Below are 21,991 nucleotides of genomic sequence, written 5' to 3'. Positions count from 1 at the left end.
TTACCAGAGAACACCAGGATTGGCAAATTCGCCACCGGCGCACTGTGCTCTTCACAGATGAAAGCAGGTTCACACTGAGCACATGTGACGGATGTGACAGAGTCTGGAGACGCCGTGGAGAGTGATCTGCTGCCTGCAACATCCTTCAGCATGACCGGTTTGGCAGTGGGTCAGTAATGGTGTAGGGTGGCATTTCTTTGGAGAGCCGCACAGCCCTCCATGTGCTCACCAGAGGTAGCCTGACTGCCATTAGGTACCGAGATGAGATCCTCAGACCCCTTGTGAGACCATATGCTGGTGCGGTTGGCCCTGGGTTCCTCCTAATGCAGGACCATGCTAGACCTCATGTGGCTGGAGTGTGTCAGCAGTTCCTGCAAGATGAAGGCATTGAAGCTATGGACTGGCCCGCCCGTTCCCCATACCTGAGTCAGATTGAGCACATATGGGACATCATGTCTCGCTCCATCCACCAACGCCACGTTGCACCACAGACTGTCCAGGAGTTGGCGGATGCTTTAGTCCAGGTCTGGGAGGAGATCCCTCAGGAGACCATCCGCCACCTCATCAGGAGCATGCCCAGGCTTTGTAGGGAGGTCATACAGGCACGTGGAGGCCACACACACAATACTGAGCCTCATTTTGACTTGTTTTAAGGACATCACATCAAAGTTGGATCAGCCTGTAGTGTGTTTTTCCACTTTAATTTTGTGTGTGACTCCAAATCCAGGCCTCCATTCGTTAATAAATTTGATTTCCATTGATTTGTGTGATTTTGTTGTCAGCACATTCAACTTTGTACAGAACAAAGTATTCAATGAGAATATTTCATTCATTCAGATCTAGGATGGGTTATTTGAGTGTTCCCTTTATTTTTTTGAGCAGTGTATATAGACATTGCTATATTTTCAAAACATACCCTTCATTCCTCTCCTCACTCCATGGAGTCTATATATAAAAACTATGCAGCCTGTTTTGGATTTATTGTTGTGATGACTTACACAAAACCAAAACATCTATATTTATCAAACTAGCTGGCCTACAGCAGCTTAACTCTGACCGTTTACACTGAAGTTGTAAGTGTTTCAGCCCAGGCTGCTTTTTGAAAAAGGCACAATACAGTTCAACCAATCAGAACAGTTCTCATTTACATACATCAGTCTTAAGGGCACAGTAGCAAAAACAGCCTGTTTAAATCTAAATTTTAAAGAGAGGTTGCAAAACAGTCATGTCAAAGTGAATTCTGACTGTTTTTAGTATGTAAATGCACACAAATGTTGTAAGTGGACCTCAGGGGGAAAAGATAAAACCCAAGATAAATTTAGGAAGTCTACAGGACCCATTCTTCATGTGTCCACATGTCAATTCCCCACTGTCATAATTATGTCTACATAATCTACTTAATAGTTTTATAGTAGTTATTGAACAGGTCATCTTATGGTCAATGACTCAACAATAAGCCTTTTTATGGGTAACTTTTTTTTTTTAAACTTTTTAAAGGGTCATCATTAACCTAGCAGTAATCTTCTCACATGTTAATGCTGAGGACTCACTGTAGTCAATGTTGAAAAGGGCCAACCCGAAACCAACAAAGTAAGTTCCTCTCTCTATATAAACAAAGCAGTGCTTGCTTTCTTTCTCCTGGATGACCTCCTTTACTCCAGAAGCTCCCTGGTTCATCAGGTTCCAGCCACGAATACAGCCATCTAACCTGGGGTTGATCTGAATTGTTCAAACACACACACTGGCTTAGGCAGCTTAGTAATTTATATAAAGTGCATTCTTTCTTTAAGAGTTGCTAAATTCCAGAAGTCTAGCTAGTGTATAAGTCTATACAAACTTTATCTAAACTCTTCTAAAGCATGATCGTTTGTGTTTTCATTTAAACGGCAGATACAGTTTACATAATACAAAGTATAACATAACATGCAAATGTGTGTTCGCTGAGTGGACGGAGACCTGTTTAATAACACTATCAGCGCGGTTGGGCAAACCAGCGATATAAACTTTGGTCTCCAGTTTGCCATTGACAGCTGTAAAAAGGCTCCCAGGACTACTTATACTCATCACTGCCTCCTTGCTGATCTTCACACTTATACTGCTCTCCAGCTCCTCAACTGAGATCTGCAGATAACAACAAACTGTGATTTAAAAAGCTAAAATACAAAATATTGTTCAACGTTACGGTTTGTAATCAGCTGTATTATATCACAATTATAGTACATTTCAATTTTCTACAGCTTAATTACACTCCAAAGTCAGGGTTGGGAATTAACAGTATACAAGCATTTGGAATAATTCTTTGTTTGTTGTTCTTAACATAAAACCTGTACTCTCCCACAATTACCCGGAAGAATATTACTTCCAGCAATATATTTACTTCTACTGTCAAATTGATAATGGGCATTAAACCAAACAATGCAAAAGAGCCTTTGAGACTGAGTTTAAGTTTCTTATCAAAGTTTCAGTTTCTTTTTCTTAAGTTTCAGTTTTACTGATCAGATATTTGTACAAAAGCAAAACATACTATTGCACCACAGAACAGTCGCAGAACAGCTTGTCTACATTCTGGCAACCCACACGCAAAAACACTCACCACATGCCACTGGCCATCATTAATGGCTTTGCCACCACTGGTGACCTTAACAGAGTGCTGGTTCTTGAACTGAACCTCGATGCGACCACCTCTCAGTCCCAACAAGAACCAGGAGTATGAGAATGATTCAGCATACAACACTACACCCTCCGGATCGAATGTTCGGAAGTCAAATTCAGCAGAAAATCTATTGTGACAAAAGAAGAGATCGTAAGCAAGATTATTCTTAAATTTGTGCTTTTAAAGCTTTGTGGAATTTGTGAAAATTGGAAATAAATTCTGTTATTTCAGAATAAACCCTTGGAGTTAAGGGCCAGTCTGGCATTAAGCTAGCATTAAATGTTATTTGTCATGTCATGTTGTATGCTGTAGAGCAGCACTGTATCTCTAAGCCTCATCATTTTTACAGAATTTGTGATTTTTTAAATAAAAATTCGCTATGTACAGCATGTATTACACAAATACATTGTACAGTCACTGAGAATCTGTACTGAGATCAGCCAATTTGAACTGCTATACAGTGGTGCTTGAAAGTTTGTGAACCCTTCAGAAGTTTCTATATTTCTGCATAAATATGACCTAAAACATCATCATATTTTCACAAGTCCTAAAAGTAGATAAAGAGAACCCAGTTAAACAGATGACACAAAAATATTATACTTGGTCATTTGTTTATTGAGGAAAATGATCCAATATTAGTGGCAAAAGTACGTGAACCTGTAGGATTAGCCGTTAATTTGAAGGTGAAATTAGAGTCAGGTATTTTCAATCAATGGGATGACAATCAGGTGTGAGTGGGCACCCTGTTTTATTTAAAGAATAGGGGTCTATCAAAGTCTGCTCTTCACAAGACATGTTTATGGAAGTGTATCATGGCCCGAACAAAGGAGATTTCTGAGGACTTCAGAAAATCAAATCAAATCAAATTTATTTGTATAGCGCTTTTTACAACAGATGTTGTCAGAAAGACAGTTTTAACAAAAGTGTAAAAATGTAAAAAACTTTAAAAAAACCCCGGCGGCAAGCCAGGGGCGACAGTGGCAAGGAAAAACTCCCTCAGAACTGAGGAAGAAACCTTGGGAGGAACCAGGCTCACCATGGGGGACCCATCCTCCTCTTGTCAAGCTACCTACAAATGATAGTACTACTAATATTAATAGCAGTAATATTGGTATTAGGAATAGCTGGGAGCTGCGACCATCAGTGTCCGGCCGGACATGTGGGCGACTGTATGCTCGGAAAAGAAGCAGGGAAAGGGAATTTGTTTTATTCTATCTCTTTGTACGTAAACAGGGGATGTAAACATTTACAGAGTGTGGCTAACGACTCCGGCAGATCTAAGTTTGGACTCCACCAATCCACAGTCAGACAGATTGTGTACAAATGGAGGAAATTCTAGACCACTGATTCCCTCCCCAGGAGTGGTCGACCAACAAAGATCACTCCAAGAGCAAGTTGTGTAATAGTCGGCGAGGTCACAAAGGACCCCAGCAACTAATGGCCTCTCTCACATCGGCTAATGTTAATGTTCATGAGTCCACCATCTGGAGAACACTGAACAACAATGGTGTGCATGGCAGGGTTGCAAGGAGAAAGCCACTGCTCTCCAAAAAGAACATTGCTGCTCGTCTGCAGTATACTAACGATCACGTGGACAAGCCAGAAGGCTATTGGAAGAATGTTTTGTGGACGGATGAGACCAAAATAGAACTTTTTGGTTTAAATGAAAAGCGTTATGTTTGGAGAAAGGAAAACACTGCATTCCTGCTTAATAACCTTATCCCATCTGTGAAACATGGTGGTGGTAGTATCATGGTTTGGACCTGTTTTGCTGCATCTGGGCCAGGACGGCTTGCCATCATTGATGGACCAATGAATTCTGAATTATATCACAGAATCCTAAAGGAAAATGTCAGGACATCTGTCCATGAACTGAATCTCAAGTGAAGGGGGATCATGCAGCAAGACAATGACCATAAGCACACAAGTCGTTCTACCAAAGAGTGGTTAAACAAGAATAAAGTTAATGTCCTGACCTTAATCCCATAGAAATGATGTGGAAAGACCTGAAGCGAGCAGTTAATGTGAGGAAACCCACCAACATCCCAGAGTTGAAGCTGTTCTTTATGGAGGAATGGGCTAAAATTCCTCCAAGTCGATGTGCAGGACTGATCAACAGTTACTAGAAACATTTATTTGCAGTTATTGCTGCACAGGGGGGTCACACCAGATACTGAAAGCAAAGGTTCACATACTTTTGCCACTCACAAATATGTAATATTAGATCATTTTCCGCAATAAACAAATGACCAAGTATAATATTTTTGTGTCATTTGTTTAACTGGGTTCTCTTCATGTACTTGTAGGACTTGTGTGAAAATCTGATGATGTTTTAGGTCATATTTATGCAGAAATATAGAAAATTCTAAAGGGTTCACAAACTTTCAAGCACCGCTGTATATAGGCTAATAAAAAAGTGGCAAACTAACAGTGTTATAGCACTTTTCTCAGTAATGGAAAAAGACAACATTTTTCGCACAGAAAGGGGTATGACTGCAATACAATATTTGCTTTCTTAGCAATAACAGTAGCTGTCTGTCTTAGCCAACTAATTATTAGATAGTGAGCTGGCAAAAAGAATTCAAACAGATGAAATTCAGTACATGATGAAGCAATTTAAGGACTGAAACAGGGAAATCTTGATCTAGAGCAGTGGCTCTGAACCTGGTCCACAGGGACCACCAACTGGTCCACATTTTTGCTCCAAACCAACTCGCAACACATATGGATGGAGGAAAAATGTGGACCGTCTAGGTGGCCCTGAGGGCTTGGTTGGGAACCGTTACTCTAGAGATGACTGCATCACCAATGTAAGAGGTGAGTAGACGATGTTTACAACAGATGCAGCAATGGTTAAAAAATTTTGAGAATCCCTTTCAAGTCACATTGCTATTCTGACTTCCTGATTTCATTATTCATGGATGTCACTTGAAGTACAGTACTGTGAAAAAGACACACACTTCATTTATTTACATTAGAGTTAAGAGGGAATTATTTCAGCATCGGGAAAAAAGCAGAAAACATTTAACAAATAATGGCACAGAAGCCTCATTAACTATATGTAATTTCCAAATTGTTTGTCCACTTTACACCTTTATTACAGCGCTAATGTTTTCAGGGGACTTGATTTGAGTTTTTTAAAGGATTCTGCAGAGATATTATTTCACATCGCCCAAGTTCAGTGTTAGAGGTTGGTTGTATTTTTTACTCTGGGGTGGTCAGTCCACTATTCTGAGAAAACCAGCAGTTTCTCTATAGGATATGCAATTTTTCAGTTTCTTGTTTATCTATTTCCTTTTCTCAGTAATGGCTTCTTGACCGCTATATATCCTTTCAGACCCATAGTGTTAAGTTGTCTTCTCCCAGTGTAAGAATACCCAGAAACACCTGTGGAGTTCAAATCGTAATATCTTGTGATAATTTGTGGAACACCGGTTGTAGAAAATCATTTGACTTTCCTCTTTCTTATGCAAGTATCTAATCTCCTCACAAAAAAAGGTGGACTTAATGAAAAATGTGGTCTCTGATGTTCTTGCACAGCAACATAAGCTGCATCTGAAACTGTCGTACTTATTTCAGTGAAATTCAAAAAGAACTGGCAACTATTACATCAGCATGATTTGAAAAAAAGTCTCTGGCCTGTTTAAAAGCAAAGAAACCCCTCACTTGGTATTCTCAGGGAGACGGAAACGCAGGTAGATCACAGGCAGGCCTGCAAACTGCTCTCCAAGGTAAAGCATCTCCTCATGCTTGTGGTCAAAGAGCTGCACACACTCAGGAATCTGCTCACAGGACTGCCCATCTGCTGCCAGCTTCAGCCCCATTCGCCCATCACAGTGGCACGAGTAGCTGCCCACTGTGTTCACACAGTTGACCTCGCACATATTCAGCGCACACTCGTCCACATCTAACACACACAAGGTACACATGCAGCATCTTGTCAGCTGTAACTCATGAAACATGCTTCAGTTAGATCATCTTTTAGTATAAAGACTTATACAATAGAAAAAATATTTAAAAAACAAAAAAATATAAAACACTCGAATATAAGGTATTATTTACACACTATAACTTGTCATTAGGCTGAAAGGGATTTTTGCCACGATTCTGTAAAGCCTGTCTAACCTAACAACAGTTATGAATGAATTAATTTGTGGACAGGGCATGGATAGGTTAAATGGTAATGCAGTGTATCATGTGTGGGTTTCCACACTTTCTTGGGGAAATTTTTAAAATGTTCACAAATAACTGGATGGACAAGCTAGAAAAGAAATGGGTATGTTTAGCAAAAAAAGCACGTGCTTGGATGAGGTGGAAGTACTGATTTAGCAAAACAATACATCTTCTCAGAACTGCTTTGGCTTTTGCAGTGGTTCAGTGGGTGAAGTGGAATAGTGACTTCAGCCCTCATTAAATGAGCCACTGTCTGTTCTGCTTGGCACCTCTGAACTCTTAGGCCTACATCTATGTACATTTAACAGACAGCTGTCACAACTGTTCTACTGAGAAGTCATAACAATTCAAATCCCTCCATTTCATCTTCAGGGATTTGTGCAAAAGCTTAGCTGATGAAAACACTGATTTATTTGCATTCTCCTTTTCCAACTTCTCAGAAATTTGTGAAATTTTGAATGAAAACCTAGTTAGTGTTTAATCCAGATCCTCCACACCTTCTCTCAAATCTTAAATTTAGAAAAAATGGGTAAAATTTCACCCTCCTCCAAATTCTTGGGATATCAGATATCTACTTTACTTATCAGATATCTACTTTGTCTTGGACATGGTTAAGTTTGGAGTCTGGCTGTTTGAGGCTGTGGACAGGTGTCTTTTATACAGATAAAGAGGTCAAACAGGTGCCATTAATACAGGTAACGAGTGGAGGACAGAAGAGCTTCTTAAAGAAGAAGTTACAGGTCTGTGAGAGCCAGAAATCTTGCTTGTTTGTGGGTGACCAAATACTTATTTTCCACCATAATTTACAAATAAATTCTTTAAAAATCCTACAATGTGATTTCCTGGATTTTTTTCCTCATATTGTCCCTCATAGTTGAAGTGAACCTATGATGAAAATTACAGACCTCTCTCATCTTTCTAAGTAGGAGAACTTGCACAATCAGTGGCTGACTAAATACTTTTTTACCCCACTGTATACGTCCCAAAAAAGTTGGTATGGGGACATGTTTACCACGGTGTTTCAAAACCTTTTAATAGCACTCTGTAAGTGTTTGGAAACTGAGGGGACCAATTGCTGCAGGTTTGAAATGTTTTCCCATTCTTACTTTTTATAGGATTTCAGCTGCTCAACAGTTCGGGGTCTCCTTTGTCATATTTTTTATTTCATAATGCACCAAACATTTTCAGTGGATGACAGGTCTGGACTGCAGGCAGGTCAGTTTAGCACCCAGACTCTTTTACTACAGAGCCATGCTGTTGTAATACATGCAGAATGTGGGATGACGTTATCTTGCTGAAATAAGCAAAGCCTTCCCTGAAAAAGACGTCGTATGGATGGCAGGATATGTTGCCAAAACATGTTATTGATGAACAATTTGTACATCTTTACAGATGTTCAGCTGAGTGGTCCTTAGCCCAGTGGACACAGTGTCCATGATTTGCAAAAATAATTCCAAATTCTGATTTTGGACACTTTTCCACTTCCCCTCAGTCCTTTCTATATAAGCTTGGGCCAAGCACTCCTGGGCCTGTTTATATATGGTTTCTTCTTTGTGTTTTAGAGTTTTTACTTGCATTTGTGAATGCAGCAATGAACTGTTTGCATAGGCAGTGGTATTCAAAAGTGTTCTTGAGCCCATGCAGTGAATTGCACTACAGAATCCTGTCTGTTTTTAATGCAGTGCTGCCTGAGAGCGCAAAGATCACAGCCAGCAAATACTGGTTTCTGGCCTTGTCCCTACTATTCAGATTTCTCCAGATTCTCTGAATCTTTGTTATTATGTTATTATGCACTGTACATGATGAAAAGCAAAAGCTATTTTATGTTTACAAACATTATTCTTGAATTGTTGCACTATTTGCTCATGCAGTCTTTCACCAAGTGGTGAACCCCTCCTCATGTTTACTTCTGAAAGACTCAGCGTCTCTGGGATGCTTTTTTATACCCAATCATGTTACTGACCAGTTGTCAATTAACCACCAGCTGTTTTTTTAGCATTAGACAACTTTACCAGTGTTTTGTTGCCACTGTTCCAACTTTTTTGGAACTCGTTATTGGCATCAAATTCAAAATGGGCAAATATTACTGCACTGGAAATGTAGCCCGATAGTGTTTTGTCATACTGTACTACCCTGTACTACCACTTCTTGTAAGTCGCTCTGGATAAGAGCGTCTGCTAAATGCTGTAAATGTAAATGTATTGTATAATGACAAAGTTGAATTGAATTGAATATTTTTCAAAAAAACTATAAAATTTCTCAGTTTCATTTGATATGTTGTCTTTGTACTATTATCAATGAAATATAGGGTTTAAATTATTTGCACATCATTGCAGGGATCCCCAGGAATTGAGAACTGCTAAAATAATTATAAAATGATGAAGTAGTTTGAGTGTATTAAAGACCAGGATGCTTGCTGAGTTGAGTTGGTAATTTTATTTGAAGTTTTATTGTAGTAGATGTGTACTGTTCAAGATAATGCTAGATTTCATTGCAGCCAGTTGCTTTCCACAGCAACTGTTAGTGATTTGGAGGCGTGCCACTAAACACAAACCTTATATGTGTTCACTATAAACGTATAGGCAGAATAGGCTTTTTCTAAGCACCCAAGTGGCCTAACACTGTTTTCTTAGACTTCACATTATCTAAAGTAATAATGTTCCACATTTTGAATACATTTGTTTTTTCTAATGTTCTACTTGCGGCGTTTGGGTGTTGAAACTGAGTATGTATAATGTATAAATTATACATGTATAAATGCAATGCAATCAGTTACTGTGCCACATCACAGCAATATGATTGGGAGCAGCTCAGCTCATTCGTCCAAAAGGAAAGAAAGTAGAGTGAGCAGGGTGTGCACCAGTGTGTCATTTAGTGTGTTAGTTCTTACTTATATGTGTGTACTGCTGTCTCTCACCACATTATAGCACTTTATGACACATTCTGCTAGACGTAAATTATACAAAAAAACTTTCATAAAACCCAAATTGGCATATTATTTTGCTCGACATTGCTGTACACATCTGTAGATGACTATATAAAATCACTACAATGCCTTTCTGCACCCCTAGTTGAGTTCAGCTCTAAAATATACATGGCACAGAATTAGGGGTAGACATTGCTTGTAGCCCCTGGTCATAACAGTTCACATTTTGGCCTCTAAAAATGCAGAGCCTGTGAACTGAATGGCCACTTGCCTTGGGATTGTCTGCATTCTTTTTCCTTGTGGTGAGATACAAAACTAATTAGACAAATCAGATTTGGTCTGGTTCCACTGGCAGAGGTTTGCTAGTGTCACTCTATGAAATAAGTGATATAAAGTGATAAAGTATAAAACCTGTCTTAATCAAGATCAGATGATGTCAGAGCTGACCAGATCAGCAGAGTGGACCACAACAGTTACCATACCTGCAATGATTTTTTCATAGCAAAGCTCGACTGTTTTTTGGTACTGAAGCATGCTTGATAATTGTATACAATGAATACAAACATGTTTCTATTATTAAGAACTAAAAATTTGTGGCCGCAGGCTTCTTTGGTTTAGTGGCCCAGATGGCCAGTGCAAATTTTATAACTGTCTACACCTGCATGGACATTTATGTAGTGTACGATGGTATACAGAACCCTCTAGTGGTGAACGCAGAGTGTGCGCATGGAGGCTTCATCAGTGGTATATAGTGCATTCATGTGTATTCAGGTCTTAATTCGTCATTTACGAGGTTCCAAAACACTAAGTAATATAAATCAACCAAAACCACAAAATAAAAAATAACTTGCAAAATATGTGGCATACTCAAAATTCTATTTTTGGTACCAAATCAACCTTTAACCATGACTGTATAACTTTTACTAAGCATTTCAGCAAAAACAAAAGCTCGTCAAAGAGAAAAATTCTCTTCCAAGACTAACCTCTCTGTATATGGATGCGAAGCATGAAGACATCTTATTTAAAGCATGAAACAAACTATGCACGTCATAAACATTACAACAATACAAATAGTTATTCAACTTTGAAAGTGATTTATGAAACCTCAACACAAGCCAAATTAATAGAAAAAAAAAAAAAATCATGAGAAGGTTATGTTGGACATTCTACCGCATGGGTTTTTAGCAGTTCTGAGTTTTGAGCATCTTGGTTTCTGTGTTTTCCTGTTCAGACGGCGACACTTAACAGACGCCTCATAGTTCATTTCAAGTTACTGCTGTGCTGTAGACATCAGCTGTGGGAGTAAATTTCAAGGTTTAGCCCACCCATGAATTTGTTATGCCTATCCAAAGCAGCAGTCATGGTGCAGCTACAGCTCACAAGCCAATAGTTCTTTTACAGGCTGAGTAATCACAGCAGTAGTGGCACACTTGTGAGTGATTAATGGCGTCTGTGGTTTTTTGCTTTTTTTCTGTTACCATTTCTCTTTCCTCTCAGCCAAATAAGACTCGAAAGTAAAAGTACATGGGTGCTTTGGATGGATGTAAAACAGCATGCTACTTATGTATTTAGTTCTGATATATGGACCAAACTTGGATCAAACTTGAAAACACATTTCAGACTTTCAACTGACTTGGACTTTAGACTAAAATCCTTTTCCAATTTTAGCTGCCCGTATTGTGTTCATGTGCAGTGACTAACAGTCCATCAGACAACTATGACAATAGGTTATTTTTATACGGGTTACTTACTGCAGCTTTAATTACCATGAGACTGCAGTTTGAACTAATTACGTGTAATTGTACATATATGTTGAGCTGTTTGAAGAAATGTATGTCAGATCTGGGAGGTGCTGGATCCAGGTCTGGCTTATCCTGTGTGTGTGTTGTATGTGCAGTATGAGAGATTTCTTACCCTGGCACTCGCGTGAGGTAAAGTTGTACTTGTATCCGAAGGGGCACTGGCACTCAAATGTGCCCTGTGTGTTGACACATCTGGCTGGCTCCTCACAGATACTGGGATAAAGCCGGCACTCATTAATGTCTGAAAAAGAGATAAAGATTTGACACCTTACACAGATATACCTTTATCTCATATACTCTTACACTCATACTCAAAATGCATGCCCCTTTGCTCTAATGCTAGCAACACACTCAAATGCACAACCTTTGACTGCAAACACTTCTCCAGAAATATATGGTAAGCACAAGCTCTTTCCCACACAAACACATCTTCACATCTCTCAATTGAGCTGTAAACGGACTACATTAGTGTGGCAGAGAAAGACAGACTGTTTACTGCAAAATGAAAGATGTGCCTAGCCAAATGGAGGTCAGGGACTTTAAAAGAATTTAAAAACACTCTTACACAATACAGAAAAAAGTACTTTCAAACAGAACCTACAGCCTTTATTAGAGCCTGTGAAAACAAAAGATTCACATAGTATATATGTGTGTGTGTGTGTGTGTGTGTGTGTGTGTGTGTGTGTGTGTGTGTGTGTGTGTTCAAATTTACACATGTAAGTTATGGAGATGTTAATGTTTTGATCTCCATTGGTCCCTTGACATGTAACCACACAACTTTGTTGGAGTCATATTTTGCTATTACAGGAAAAAAAAAAAAAAAAAAAATCACAGCATTCCCGGAACAGCTGTTTGGACTCAGACCCAGTTGGCTGACAGCATGGAGAGAGAGACAGAGAAGTCAACTGGATCTGGACCAAACCCTGAACCACAGCTACTTCGAGAATTTTTTTCCAAATAATTCAGGGTCCCATGAGTACATTTTGCATAAGCTGTTTAGAGAAATAATTGCTGTTTACTAGGTGATTTTTTGAAGCACAAACATAACTAAACATACAATACTTAACTGACCATTTGCAAAATAATAATTGAAATGTCTCTCAGCCATTCACACAGGTGTCTGCCAAATGAAGGAAAAACTCTGACAATAACTCCCCTCAAAAAAAACCTGCAGTGAGAATGATGAGGGCAGTAAATCAGAATTGTCAGGCTAAGAGTTATGAAAATGTGTCACTTGCCAGCTTGTAACACAGGCCCTCTTTTTATTTCACTGCTGAAGATGGAAAGGTTTTGGATTAAACTATATGAAAGAGCTAACTCACTGCTTTGTGGAAAAATTAGAAACAGGCAGACTTATTGTAGGATGTAACTATATTAGCTAACACACATTTCAACATGATGTCACAAAGCAACGTTAGGATCAGTTGCCGTTTCTTACCTGAGCTGTTAACAGTTAACTTGATAAATTAGTCAGATTAAGTCAGGTATGAACAGTTCTCCTTAGCATAGCTCTGAGGGGTTCTAGTTGTGGTGTAGTTTCAGTGCAAGCTTTTGCATTAACTCATCTGAAGGGGCAGTCTTTTCAGTTCAAATCTCCTTATTAGACAGGGGTGTCAATACACATGTTCATATAATTTTTTTTCAGAGGACGATAAGCACTGTGAATCCAATACACTTAGATTTCTTGCTATAAAATTTCTACAGTTCTATTTAGTCCATTCAGGGTTGGGATAGCTATTAAAAAATTAATAGTGAGCTACTTTGTAGCTTCTTCCCCATATTTTATCTACTTTTCCAGAGAGAGCAGTGGCTACTTTTTAGCTACTTTTTAAAAAGTAGTGCATTACTTTTTAGCTACTTTCAAAGCACAATTGTCAGAATGTTTGCGAATCTCCACCTGACACACCTGACAGATCAGCAGGATTTTCCATGTCAAGCTACCTCCTGTAGTGACCAGAGCATCATCCAGCTGCCTGTCATCACACCCATCAACTCTCATATGCAGCAACAACCTACCAACAGCCATTCCTGTTCCATGTTCATGCCATTCAAGAGGATTTAATCTGCTTTACTCTCATGCAGCCCCTTTGCCTGCCAGGTTTAACACAATATTCACAATCCAGTGTCGATCAGAGGATGGGTTTCCCTGTTAAGTCCTGGTTCCTCTCAAGTTTCTTCCTCACTGGGAGTTTTTCCTTGCTGCCATCACCCTCGGTTTGCTCATCAGGGGTTCAGTCATGGATGTCTGTTAAGCAGCATGCCATTATGTCACACTGAATCAAATTCAGGAATCAAACTGCTGCGTTTTTCTTTTCATTATACAACCTCACCTAAACAAATAAATGACTTACTCCCAGTACCATTCAAAAGGCCAATGTAACTAGACCTCTTTTCTGCCTAGCCCAGTCTTACCAAACTATCTTCTTCTACTTAACCAGACTTACTTAGATATCCAAATGCTAGACCATCTGACCAACACCTGATTCTGAATCTACTTATATCAAGTTCTGTACTCAAGCAGCTACAGTTCTTGTCACTATAGAATCAGCTCTTGCAGAACAGAGATTTATGGACATCTGTCCTCACTGTGTGAAGATCACTTAGTCATAGACCTCAAGAGTCATCCTTCATCTTCTGGCTACAGAGAGAAGACACCAAGATCTCCAGCCCAAGTTCTCAGAGTCCATGGTTTGAACTTAAAAACTAATTTTAGCCAGAATGTGCGACACTTTATACAGAAACAAGATCAGATCAAATTAACTTATAATGCTCATTTGATATTAAGGTAGCCTTATAGTTTACATGTTTTGTTAACATTTATATAGATATTGCAGTTTTGCTTATAAAACTGGCTTTTGCAATTTATTTTATGTCTTTTAATAAAATGACTGGTCTCAGTTATTCCTTCAACAAGCTGACAACCATGGGAATAACAAAAAAAGGTTTTGGAAATGACCAAAAATAAATAAATGTAATTCAGTATTGAAAATGTATAGTATTGCGATGCAAAAATGTCAATATGTATAAATGAAATTTGTGTATTGTTACACCTCTATTAGACATTAAAATCATTCATTTTAATGGCCAGTGGCTAAAAGTCTCTAGTTTTATTAATATAGTTTGGAGTAATAAAAGCCTGAACAAGTAATCAGACACAATGCACATTTGCAAAAACTGTTAAATGGTGTTCCTGGGATTAATACCAATGAACCAGCTTTGCAACACACTTATCTTCCTGTGCTCTGCTTCTTTGATTTTCTGTAATGGATGTAGAAGTAGGTCGCACTACCAATCTAAAAGAAGGTCTCCTCCAAATAAGACTCAAAACTCACAACTAATTCATAAATAACTAACTAATTTCAATATTGCTGTACAGTCTGTGAATGGGAGACAATATTGTTACAATAATGTATTATAATTCTAATATTAGTGGTAGTTCCATTTTACATTGAAGAACCTATGGTATGCAGCCATCATGTAGGCTGAACAGCCTTAATGTAGTTCTCAGCTTTCTGTAGTGACAAATGTGAGATGTTTTACCTGTACAGTAGATCTTGTCATGCAAATAGTAACCATCCCGACATGAGCAACGGTAACTTCCAGGCAAGTTAGAGCATTGCTGGTTACAACCAGCAAGAAATGTGGGATCTTCACATTCATCAATATCTGTCAAATTACAAAATGAGCCATATTACACCTTTGTTTAATTAATGATTCAATCCAAGAGCTGCAAAGACAAGGCAACTGTTCATTTCAATCCCTTCATCTTTATTACAGGTTCTGAATCCATAATGGATTAATAACCACTTCTACCCACCTTCTGCACAGCGAGGTCCATTCCATCCAGGTTTGCATACACAGGTGTAAGTTCCCTGACCGTCAATGCAGCGTTCATATCCCTCCTTATGGCATGGCAGTGGCAGGCACTGGTTACTGATCTCTGCAGAAAACATCACTTTCAGCCCAACAATCAGTCATAGCCTCTTATGACATGTATAATAAGACCTACTAGGCAACTGTTACTAAATATTTTTTAAAAATCTATTCAAAATACAGCAATGCATGACTTTATGAAGACTCCTTGGGGGATCTCAGCTTGTACCTGAGATTCATGCCTATTGATTTGCCAATTATTCTACATAGTGTCACAATCATAGGATCTGCTTAACCTTGTACACAGGTACGGAGATCCGGAGGGACTCCAGGTTCTGCATGTGGGACAGTGATGCCTACACGGTGGGACCCTAGGCACCCTAAAACACAAAGAAAACTTCTTTCCATTACAGTTTATATAAAACAACTCAAAAACATCAGACATTTTGTCATTAATGGCCTAAATATTAGGATCAGATCAAGGTGCTATGGGGCTTATCCCTGGCTTCTTTTCAGTCTTCCAACATCATGTTGCATCAGGTTACAAACTGCAAAAGAGAGTAGATCTAGCTGCAAACAAATTAAAGCAATAGAGAAGTTATGTAGTTTTTGACGAGTAAATATCTAAGTGTAAAAGAACTTGAGGGCTGCTTAGGAGGAAAAGTCAGGAGACAGGGAGACAGGTGGGTGCAAAAACTTTTTTGGTGTGGTCTTTGTCCCAAACCTTTTCTATTTCCTATCTCCATTCTGAGAGTGCAGCCAAGGTTTCAATGTACAGCTGTAGTGTGTAGAATGATTGTGGGACTGTAGTAGGGAGGGAACCCTAAAAGGTGGGTAAGAGTTCTAAACGGCTTCTGATTTGTACAAGTAGGCCAGGTTAAATTAACTACAGCTGTTTGTGAGCTTTTCTGAGGTTGTGAACTTGTGGGAGGATGACTCCATGCCTTGAGAGAGAGGTAGTAATAATAATGGCCACTGTCCACCACAGAGATGGTCAAAACTGAGGGACAAAGTAGTATTTAAAGAGCTGCAGGTCCTCCAAAGAGGAGACAGCATTCTCACAGAAGGAGGATATTTCATTCCAGGTTTAAAGGAGCATAAGCCAAAAGCAGGCATCATCTATAGAAATGGTTCAGTGCCAACAGCTAACTTCATAACACAAGAGTGATCAGCTTAGCCCGTGGAAAGAGCCAATATCTAGAGTGATGCTGAAGAATTCCAGGGGTAGCTGGCTTTTTTTTTTTTTAAAGGAGGTGAATGCCAAGACAATGGAAGGCTGAGATTAGAACAGAGAGGCTATGAGTGAAAAGTGAAAAAGTATTGTCAATGTAGAGGAGGGGTGTCCAATCTCATCTGCAAAGGGTTGCAGGGGATTCACTGATTCATTTCATCAGGTGACCTCCTGCTTTGTTAGAATGAAAACCTGCAGCCACACTGGCACTGACACTACTAGGATAAGACTGGACATCCCTGATGCAGATGATTTCATCTTTAATGAGGAGGTAGAGAATACCTGACAATTAGTTAGGAGGATCCAGCACAGGGCTTTGGCCAGGGAATTTGTTATCCCCATGCACCAAACAATAGACTGAGGGATTGGGGGAATTGTGGGGGAAAGGGCCACAGCACAAGTAGTGAAGAAGAGAGACTGATATGAACTGCTTGGAGAAACTGCGGTCACAGTCCAGAAGTGATCAGAGGAGGATTCAAGAAGTGGGCACTGGGACAGGATGACTAGAGGGACAGTGGAGAGGATGCAGCTCAAATTGATCTAGAATGGCCATAGCAGGGCTGGCACCAGCAAAGCTGAGTGACTCAGAATAGAATAGGAGGATAGAAAGAATGTAATAGGAAGGTGACAGAAGAAGACACGATGAAAGGAAGGAAGGGCTGGGATAAATTAGGGATGGATTGTGGTGAATTGTGGAGTGGACTGGATGAACAGGGGAAGGGTTCTGATGAATAGAGAAGTATTTTGAATTAAACTGGATGAAGCAGGAGCAGATTCAGGCAGAGAGGCTGATGCCCTTCTGGGCTGTACTGGCTTGGATATCATCATCATCATCATCATCCAGGGATCCCTGGGTTAAGGGCAGCAAGTACACTGGCATGATTCCCTCATTGAGCCAAGCCGTAGAGGACAGGCACTGCATTCCTTGAAAGGAACCAAGAGTAAAACAACAGGCATAAGCAATCCTCTATTCTTCAGAACTTTCTGAAGCTTGGTCATGGTCAAGTCAGAGATGCAGGGAGGACGATCCTTGGAGGAAGAAGTGCAAAAAGAAATGCCTGAGCTAGGGAAGCTGAGGGAGGTTGCATCCTAGGCTGGACCTAGCGTGGTGTAGATGAAAATGAATCCCGATGAGGCAGCACTAGCCAGAGCAGCAAGGACAGCAATGACAGAACTCAGTATGGATACTGACGGAGAAAGAAAATGCTGACGGCTGGTGGAGAGCCCCATATAAGAAGTGATGTCAAGTTCCTTTGCAAGAAGTGAATGCAAAAGAGCTGAGAGTACAGGCTAAGTAGAGTGTGGTGGGGAACACTGCTGACCTCAAGATGGCAAACTTCGGTTTGACTCCCCACCTGGACAAGCACACTATGATATAACTATGATGAATAACCTATTTTTCATTATTCTATGTGACAAATTCATCAACATAGTATTCACAATAACCAAATTTAAAGCTTGTCTGCCTAGTATAAACTTTAGTTTACCTGCATTTAATTAAATATGGCAGAATTAGAAAAGGTCATTTTTTATATAATACAGGTTGGCAAAGGTCAAGTGATGCATCTTATTTAAAATATTCAAGTTTCCAAGTAAAATGCAAGGCTTGAGTGCCAAAACATGCTGCAGCAGGTGTTTGCACTGTGTGGTGTTGCAATCACAGTGGTGCGTGATGAGACTGAAAAAGAATTGTAAACAGAAGTTTCCAGAGCACATCTGATGCAACAGCACTGCACTATCAGTAGGAGGCTTTACATATTGAGGGTAAAGATCAGGGGTTCTTAGCACCAGTCCTGAGGGCCTACAGCTCTTCACAGTTTCAAATATCCCCTGCTCCAACACAACTATTTCAGGTAATCAGCCAGTTATGAAGTTCTTAATGGGTTGGATTATTTGTGTTGGGGCAGGTAATACCTGAAATTGTTCAGTGGATCTTCCACACTGTAGCTGAGAGTACTTGGTATAGATCATACAGAAAGAAATCTTCAGTATCGTCAAAATTCAAATGAATATCACTATTCTTAAGTGAAAGGAGATAAGTAATGCCTAGTGATGCAAAACATAGTGAGGACAAAATACTTCAACAGTCTTGGTTTTCTCTTTTAGTAGGAGATAATGACTTACCAACATACTTGGGGTAGAAGTATTCCTGAAATATAAAAGACAAATATTATTAATGTTATGTAATATACATATGTAATGTAATATAATGCAAATGATTTTCTATCATTTGCAGTCATACAGAAAATAACAGTCCCCACTAAAGAGGCTGCTGGTGTTCTTAGAAGAACTGACTGACTGGCCACTCCAAAGTCCAGACCTCAACATCATTGTACGTGTAATTGGGAGTACTTGGATCATGAGAAGATGAGAATGCAACCAAGGCTCAACTTTGGAGATGTGGGAAAATATCCAAGCAGATTTCTTTGAAAAACTAAAATAAGTTCTCTTTTTGATGGGAAATTAAACAAATCAATAGCGGTCTCAGACTTGTGTACACTTCTACATATCTGCCTTTGGTCCGCTATGGTGGCATTTCTGATGCTCTACAATCCACTGCCCACACATCCGGTCATGAGACTTAACCAAAAATCAACAGCATGACGCATGTCAGCAACTATAGAAGTCCACTGATCTGATCAGAAAGATAAAGAGAGCTTGACTGACAATGTGCCAACAGCAAATGTGCAGTCACTGACACAGAGCAGTGAAAAACAGCACTGCATACAGTATATTTTCTTCCTTTTCCCCCAATGCTGAAAAAGTGATAACTTATACATAATGGCCATTTGACTGGAAATTAAATAAGTGAAGACTGATCTCTGAACAATACTGCATAAAAATGTTGGGAAAGGTTCAGACGTTATAGTACCTTAACGATATCTGGGGACACTGCTATAGTTAAGAACACACACGCATATTTACTAAGCCACTAAGCCACTTATCCTTCTGGGTCCCGGGGGAAGCTGAAGCCTATTCCGGCGGTCAATGGGCAGAAGGCAGGAAACACCCTTGACAGGTCACCAGTCCATCACAGGCCAGGCATACACACACACACACACACACACACACACACCCACACTCACACTCACACTCACACTCACACCCAGGAGCAATTTAGCACGTCCAATTTTCCTGACTGCATGTCTTTGGACTGTGGGAGTTTATAATAATCACAACCAAAGACTAGCATCAGTCTCTTAACAACAGTTACAGACTTCTCAGAAAGGCACTTACTGTCTCAGGGATATTCTCAAAGATCTCCCTTGCTTCCTCCTTACTGCACAACTCTTCAATGCACTCTCTCTCCAAGTTGCCCTTCTTGCTCTCTTCGAAAATGGAGTTTGCTCGCCGATGCCGTGTTAGAAACTGGGATGCTTTGTTCTCTGTCAGGACTCAAACAATCACAGAAAAAGTTATTTTGGTAGATATTGTGTTCATCACAGCCAGAACAAAACTGAATTATAGAATTAAAGCTGATACACGTACAGTGTAACATACCAGTGTATGTTAAAGGATTGTGTAGAACTGCGTTTCGTAGTCCGAGACCTGCACTGCACAGTTTCACATTTTTCCTGCTCCAACACACCTCATTTGGTTCAAGAAGGACTCGGTCATCAGCTAACAATTCACGATCTACATTCAGGCAGAGTTTAACTCTGAAGCCCCAGAAATACCCCATCTAGCTTATGGTGGCACAGGTGTATCTCAATTATATGATAAAATATCCATAGTTTTTTTCCACACTTCATGTCTGAAAATGTTTCTGCAATGCCAGTCTTTTCTACAGAGCCACAACTTAACTAGAAAAAAACGATTAATTGTTCCCAGGCCTTACTAATTTGTGGCCATGACTAATCTAGTTCCCACACCTTAGAAAGGAGTTGAGTAAGTTGTGGCGATGCGTTAATAGTAATTAGCAATGATGTCACCAGCGTGGCATACTTTTCCAGACCTGCCCCAGTAGAGTAGTGGCCTCATTCATATAACCTTCCTACACACAGACCAGTTCGTAAAATTCTCATGTGATAATTCATCACCAAGTGATTTATAAAGAGTGGATGTGACGTGAAAAGGTGCATAGATGAACAAGTTTCCAGCCTGACACATGAAGAGCAATCTGGGTGTGCTTAGCATTAAGTGGACGCAATCCGTGGAAGATGAGTGTTTATGAATCAGTCACATGCAAACACTGCAAACTTACCTGAAGAACAAACTGAGACTGAAATGAGGCCCCTGGTTCCCAGCCCTGGTCCTGGAGCACCCCCAGGTTGGGGCTTTCCCTGCTCTAACACGCCCACTTCAGCTAAGGGAGGGGCTGTTAATGAGCTGATTAGTGGGGTGAGGTGTCTCGGAGCAGGAAAAACACTGAGAAGTGCAGAACATGTGGGGTACCGCCGGACCAAGGCGGGGAAAACACTGCAGTGCTGCAGCAGCAGGACAGACGGTGAATCAGTTTTAAAGGGCTGGATAAAAAAGCGCAGCTTACTCCCAGGTTTAACCCGATTAAGGGAGTCCACTGTGGGTGCCAGTGGTTTGTACGCAGGGATTTACTTCACCACGTGCTGGCGTCCGGTGAAAGCCCGAGCAGAGCTGCAGCCAACAGCGACAACACGGGTAAAGCACGTACCCGAGTTTTTGGGCCGTTCATGTCGGTTTTAACTGAGTGACCTGACCTCCCAGCCTCGTATAATGGGAGCAGGAGAGCGCGCGTTATTGACCGTTGGTCTACACAGCCCTGCCGAATAGTTTCAAACTGACGCAGGGCTCCCGTTTAAATCCTCACCGCGCAGTAAGACGACAGCTCGGTGGTAGTTAACGAATAAGCGGCTCGAGCGCGTGCTAGACCGGCGACAAGCCGCGAGCAGTTTGTCTGTAAAAGTGACCGAACAGCAGTAGTTAACGTTACTTACAGTGGTGGGCATCGCACAGCGTCGCGGCTAGCAGGACGCTGACCAGCGACGCCGCTCTCTTTCTCCACATGGCCAAGCTTGTGAGGGCGTTTCGGAGGTATTTCTGTGTCTGACCGCTGACTTGGGGCCTGTGGGAGAACTTTTTATTCTCCCTCAGAGGGCTTTTTCGCTGCTTCTGCGAGGAGGTGCTGGGAGAGCGCCAAAAAAAGGCGACCAGAGGAGACGCGGCCGGAGGGGGCGCTGTGGGCTCCTCACAACAGAGCAGCGCCGGTTAGCCTGTATGCTAACACTGTTTATTTACATGTTTGACTTGACGTGTCGGATCACTTTTATTTCTTCATTTGTTCAATCTTTTTATGTTACAGTGAGTGGTATTTTTACAGTACCGTAAAAAAAAATAACCCCTGATAAAAAACCAAT

General features: G+C 40.4%; 1 protein-coding gene across 4 annotated transcripts in view; it reads right to left on the bottom strand.

Annotated features, from left to right (window-relative positions):
• The window catches only part of pros1 (protein S), a 27,334-nt gene extending 5,343 nt beyond the window's left edge, over positions 1-21,991 (bottom strand). Inside the window, exons 1-11 of one of the 4 annotated variants that reach the window (XM_017701872.2) lie at positions 21,572-21,991; positions 19,896-20,053; positions 18,783-18,807; positions 15,724-15,807; positions 15,372-15,494; positions 15,095-15,220; positions 11,667-11,795; positions 6,320-6,560; positions 2,594-2,780; positions 1,957-2,121; positions 1,530-1,719 (exon numbers count right to left, since the gene is read on the bottom strand). In XM_017701872.2, the coding sequence (XP_017557361.1) occupies positions 1,530-1,719; positions 1,957-2,121; positions 2,594-2,780; positions 6,320-6,560; positions 11,667-11,795; positions 15,095-15,220; positions 15,372-15,494; positions 15,724-15,807; positions 18,783-18,807; positions 19,896-20,053; positions 21,572-21,641 (1,498 nt within the window). In that variant the 5' untranslated portion in view covers positions 21,642-21,991. The other 3 variants (XM_017701873.2, XM_017701869.1, XM_017701871.1) reach the window with 3 other exon arrangements.

This window comes from Pygocentrus nattereri, chromosome 12 (assembly GCF_015220715.1).
Source record: "Pygocentrus nattereri isolate fPygNat1 chromosome 12, fPygNat1.pri, whole genome shotgun sequence".
In the NCBI taxonomy this organism is placed as follows: domain Eukaryota; kingdom Metazoa; phylum Chordata; class Actinopteri; order Characiformes; family Serrasalmidae; genus Pygocentrus; species Pygocentrus nattereri.
This window is presented reverse-complemented; position numbering and strand designations above follow the sequence as displayed.